The following is a 6,000-nucleotide window of genomic DNA, read 5'->3' on the forward strand; positions in this document are numbered from 1 at the left end:
TATATATATATAATTTATTGTTATCGTTATTATATTAAAAATGTGCAATATATAGACATATATTGTTATATGCATATATTAAAATTTATTATATTTTATTTTATTTTATTTTTATGTTTTGTAAACCATGTAATTTTATAATATGTGTTTATTGGTTTGCATTATATAATTGTTAGTATATTTGTCAGGATGACAACAAATCGAGGACCAATAGATTCCAGTGTGCTATATTTACAAGCCACACATATGTCGTCAGAAGTTTCCACAATAACAATTGATGACATAGTTCGAGTCAAACGATCCGATAATTTGATTTGGCAGTTATTTAATGAGCATGGTCTGCACAGTCGTGTGATTGCATATTTAAATAATATGGGGTTTTATGGTGTTTTGTTGTGTGGATCTCGGCAATATGATAATCATTTAATTACTGCTTTGGTTGAACGATGGCGACGTGAAACACATACCTTTCATTTTAGATGTGGTGAAGCAACCATCACTTTACAGGATATTTCCATTATTTGGGGTCTACCTATTGATGGTGAGCCTGTAATTGGTATAGATGTTTCACGCAAAGTTGAAGAGTGGCAGCATATATGTTTGGATTTATTGGGATTTACGCCACTGACGTCGCATTTCAAAGGTGGTCACTTATCGATGACCGCTTTATATGAGCATTGCATGGCTGCACATATCGATGATAATAGTCCAGAAATAGATGTCGTAAAATATACCCGTTGTGTAGCATTAATGATTATTGGAGGAATCATGGTTCCAGATTATCAAGGAGGATCTGTTAAATTGATTTTTTTGCAACTACTTCGGGATATTGAACGCATCAGATCTTATAGTTGGGGAAGTGCAGTTCTAGCATTCCTATATCGTGAGTTATGCAATGCAACACGGATAAGAAAAGCTATAATATCCGGGCCTCTATTTATCCTACAGGTATAAATTTTTAAGTGCATCTAATATCACATTATAATAATTTATAATTTAATTTATTACTGATGGCAGGTATGGGCATGGAGCAGGATTACATTTGTTAATCCTGATATAAATGGATTATCTCTGACTGTGCCTCAAAATGAATTCGAGGAAGATATTCCATATGCTCCTTATGGTGCACGGTAATATTTGAAAAATATTAGCTTTTTTATAAATTACAAATTCATTTTGTAATAATTTTAATAATCTTTTTTTATTGTAGGTGGTCAAATGTGTTTAGTTACACTCATTCACCAACGCACGCTGTTAGAATTATAAGGGATTGCTTCGATCGTATGACTAATGCCGAGGTGTGTTATTGGATTATTGAAATTTTTCAGCAATTATATTAATTTCTATTTATTAATTAAAAATGATTTTATTATTATTATTATGCAGTTTAATTGGATAGTTTACAACAAGAAAGATGTTGATGTTAAAGCGATCATTAGTACATACGATAATAGAATCTGGAGATGTGTTTGTCCTCTGATTTGTTTTGATATTGTGGAGATGCATCGTCCTAATCGGGTCTTGAGGCAGTTCAAAATGCGACAATCTATTCCTAGGCCTGCACTTGACAACGATAACCTACACAATGTTAATAGAACAGGTCATCGCAACACTGATTGGAGAGAGTATCATAAAGATGCAATTATTCTTTGGAATGGAAAATTGAGTAATGTTGCCCGAGGAGAACGTTACAGAAGATCTAGCGAAGTCGATGATGATTACTTTCCATGGTATGATCGCATTACTGTACGATTTATATCGCCTGCAGTAACTGGGCTTGGTTTTAGGCCATATCAACCGAATTTAGATATTGGCAGACACAGTAATATTCCACAAAATTTTAGTGTGTCATCCTCTGATTCGCAGCAGTCATCATCAGGGTTTGTTCCTCCTCGTCCATCTGGTGAGTTCTACAACGCGGGTCCATCTGGTGGGTTCTACAACGCGGGTCCATCTGGTGGGTTCGACAACGCAGGGCCATCTAGTGGGTTGTACAATACCGGACCATTCGGTGGATTTTACGGTGCAGGACCATCTGGTTCATATGTTGATGCCGGTTATCATACTCCATTTTGTGAAAATATCCAAAGTTTTACAGATCTGCTTAATACTGGTCAACGCAATATTCTGGCTCCTGAAAGAAACGTTCCATCACCTGTAATATTCCCTAGTTATTCAGATGAGCAACAAGAGAGGAGTGAAGAAATTGTTGATGCTCCTGTTGTGCGTAGAGGACAACGTAGACGTAGACCACCTGCTTGTGGTACCGGTGGTCATTTGTATAACTGCAATTGTCATGAACAATAATAATATTTTTTTTGTGTTATAGTAATTGATAATTAGTTATGCATGTGATTTTTTTTCCTTTCCGTATGATTTTTTTTTATTACACCACAATTATTTTAAATACTTTATTAAGTTGATTAAAAAAAATATGAAGAAAAATGCTATTAGTGTAATAGATCAATGCATTTAACCAATATCAAATACATATCTTATTCAATGCATACATTATATGACACAATTATAAAAACGCATATGCTACCAACAAACATTTATTTGTTATACATTTTTCGTCAAGCAATCAATTGTCCACGTTCATCTGATACTCCTGAAAAAAAAACATATACAAATTAAAATATATTACAATACATATTTTTAGGAACAAATTAAATTTTCAAAGTTTATACCTGTTAGTTCTTCGTTGTTGTCTCTCTCTCGCTATCGGCATGTCCATCTCGTTTCTTAGTCGAGTCGTTGTATCCCTACCTGCTCTTCTTCTTTCACGTCTAACTGGGTTGTGTTGCAACTCAAAGGTAGGACGATCCCAATATCTTTCATCTGCAAGAGGTTCAAATCTTCCTTCATACGTTGCGAGGTACTCCGATATATTGTACCATGACTGCACAAGTGTCGTGGGATCTAACGAGTGCCATTTAGCGGTGCAAATAGCATGAGAACACGGGATGCCGAAAATTGTCCATTTACCACATGAACAATCTGTTGTTGATATTCTCACCACTTGCATGTGTTGGCCGCGACTTGGCCTTCCTCCGGTTGCAACCTGAGCAGTTTGTGATCGTACATCATATTTAACAACACGATGTTCACTAGATTTCTTTGCCCATTCCTCATACTTTCGCCGTGCATAATCCGACCACAATTGATTTTCTTGAACCATACGTTGACCTTTTGTCACACGTTCAATGAAGTATTGGACACATCTCAGAAGGGTCAAGTGTACTATTGCAGATATAGGCAGTCTACGAGCTCCCTTTAACACACTGTTTAAGCACTCGGACATGTTGGTCGTCATCACTCCACGACGCCAACCTCCGTCATGGGCCATACTCCATTTTTCCTTTGATATTCCATCCAAATATCTGTGTGCCAAAATATTTTTGTTCTTAATTGCCTCCATTGTTGCATCAAATTTACAAATTTGATGTTGACTACCTGCTTCCCAGCACAAATCTTTCAAATGCACATCTTTGAACCTGGAATTAAAATTTGAGCACACGTGCCGCAAACAAAAACGATGCACACCTTGTGGAGGTTTGAAATAGGGTAGATCTTCAACGGCTCGCACGATTCCCTTGTGCCTATCAGATATTAGACACACACCATTTTCGCCACATACAACATGTCGTCCAACATTTTCCAAAAACCACTTCCAGGAATCAGACGTTTCTTCATCGACAATTGCAAAAGCCAATGGTAGAACTTGATTGTTAGCATCGAGAGTGACAGCGATCAACATTTTGTGTTTGTACTTTGTGTACAAATGTGTACCATCGACACTAATGATTTTTCGACAGTGTTGAAATCCATTAGTACACGGCTTGAATGCCCAAAAACAATAGTTCAATGTTTTTATTTCTTCATTGTTTCTGAGATGCTTCCAGTCGACAATTGTTCCAATATTGTATTTGCAAAGAGCACGCATATATTTTGGCAGTAATTGAACAGAGCTCTCCCAAGTTCCATAAACAATTTCCACTGCACGTTTCAGACTCCGCCACGCCTTCGTATACGAGATTTGATATCCATATTTATCTTTCACACTCTCTATTATATATTTAATCTCGTACGAAGGATCACATCGTACAATTCCCAATAGTGTATGTGCAACCATATCACTATTCAAGTTGTGATGATCTATGCCGACGTTGGTTGATATACATGTATGAGGCCCACCATATCTGGTTATTTTCCAATAACCTGTTTTCTCCTTGAAAGATGCGCGAAGACCCCAACGACATCTGACGGTGGAAGAATCATTTTTGCATTGAATTTTCCACAAAATGCGTGTGCTCTCAACAACAAGATATTCACGCCTAGAAACTCTGACCGAATAATCCTTCACAGATGCAATCAGATCTTTTTTATCCTTGAAAACCATGTTTACACATAGTTCTCCTCTCTCCTCATTATAGTATCTTGTCCGCATGTCATGAGGTACGCCAATAGAATCAGGAATCTCTTCTCCAAAATATGTATTAAAAAAAGATGGCATATCAGAAGTGGTAGAAAAGAAAGGAACATCTTGCCTCTGTAATTTCTGACGAGGTGGTGGACGAGATGATGTTCCCTCATCAGTATTTGCATGGATATTCACATGTACATCATCATTCACATCTTCAACATCGTCATCATCTTCTTCCTCAGACTCCCCGTATGACATCTCTGGCTCTGTATCGCTTATCTGGACATCTTCGTTTTCACTCCTAGGATCATCAACACGTGGCACAAAGTTTTGAATTTCTGAATTCCAATTTGCTTCACCATAATTTTGTTCCCAAATACGTGTACTTTCCGGCCAACTTGCAGGATCAGGTTCTGATGTGCCGGCGATATATTGATCCCACGATCCACTTTCAGGATAAAGATACATGTTGTCCATTCCTTCGGTGACGTGTAAAATATCCGATTCTTGGTCGACATGACCAACGTGATGGTCAATTTGGTTTGCTTCCACGTACAAATGCAATATACGTATATTGGGAGATTGCATCATAAACTCTAAAGCGTTGTCATCGACAAGATTGACTTGAATTTCATGCCAAGATGAATTTTCCATAAAAGAATATTTCGTTGACAATTTGAGGGTAAAAGTAGTTGGATCAATCCTCAATATTTGATGCACAGCTTCAACCAACTCGGACAAAGTAATGGTACGTAGAACTCGCATCGGTCTAGTATAAGGAATACTATACACAATCGATCCACTATCCACAATAATATGACCACCAAAATATAAAAATATATCAATGTTTTCCATTCTCGATATATTTTTTTGAAATAAAAATGAAAAACGGATAAAAGGAAAGAGAAAATTTTAAAGAGTTTAATATTTGTATGAGTGATATCCGAATAACATTTGTGAACATATATATAGTAATACAATTACGCGTAGAATTATTCTTTACGCGTTAAATTAATTCTTTACGCGTTATAATTAATATTTAAAAATTTATTACGCGTTGAATACGCGTTATATAATATATTTAAAAATTTATTACGCGTTAAATACGCGTTTTATTTAATTAACGGGCCAACTACGCAGTAGCGTCTGAGTTGGCAGTAGCGTCCTCCGCCACGGGGCGCGGACGCTGCTGCCAACTAGGCAGCGTCCGCGCCCTGTGGCGGAGGACGCTGCCAACTAGGCAGCATCCTCTGCCACGAGGCGCGGACGCTGCCAAATAGGCAGCGTCCGCGCCCCGTGGCGGAGGACGATGCTTACGTGGGAATGAAAGTCCGCTGTCAGATTTGGAGTTTTACAGTATTTGTAAATTTTTTTTAATTTTACATTATTTTTGAAATTTATTATTTAATTTACACTAAAAATAAAAAAAACCCGTGGTTTGGTACGGTATACCGCGATATTCAATGAATACCGCGTACCGTATCGAAAATTGTGATACTCGTACCGAAAATATCGGTATATCAAAAATCCATATCGATACCGTACCAAATTTCGATATACCGAAATTCTGTACG

At 37.1% G+C, this 6,000-nt stretch overlaps 2 protein-coding genes across 2 annotated transcripts; one reads left to right on the forward strand and one right to left on the reverse strand.

Annotated features, from left to right (window-relative positions):
• The first annotated feature begins 313 nt into the window (after positions 1 to 313).
• On the forward strand, positions 314 to 2,307 carry LOC140889749 (serine/threonine-protein phosphatase 7 long form homolog). Its single transcript, XM_073297475.1, has 4 exons — positions 314 to 948; positions 1,018 to 1,130; positions 1,211 to 1,298; positions 1,387 to 2,307. The coding sequence occupies exons 1-4, from the start codon at positions 373 to 375 to the stop codon at positions 2,305 to 2,307; spliced, it is 1,698 nt and encodes a 565-aa protein (XP_073153576.1). The 5' UTR covers positions 314 to 372.
• Positions 2,308 to 2,516: 209 nt separating this feature from the next.
• Positions 2,517 to 5,350, reverse strand: LOC140892267 (uncharacterized). Its single transcript, XM_073301106.1, has 2 exons — positions 2,691 to 5,350; positions 2,517 to 2,611 (listed from the first exon to the last, which is right to left on the reverse strand). Exons 1-2 carry the CDS (start codon positions 5,279 to 5,281, stop codon positions 2,599 to 2,601), a joined length of 2,604 nt encoding a protein of 867 aa, XP_073157207.1. The 5' UTR covers positions 5,282 to 5,350; the 3' UTR covers positions 2,517 to 2,598.
• Positions 5,351 to 6,000: the final 650 nt, after the last annotated feature.

This window comes from Henckelia pumila, chromosome 3 (assembly GCF_033568475.1).
Source record: "Henckelia pumila isolate YLH828 chromosome 3, ASM3356847v2, whole genome shotgun sequence".
NCBI lineage: Eukaryota > Viridiplantae > Streptophyta > Magnoliopsida > Lamiales > Gesneriaceae > Henckelia > Henckelia pumila.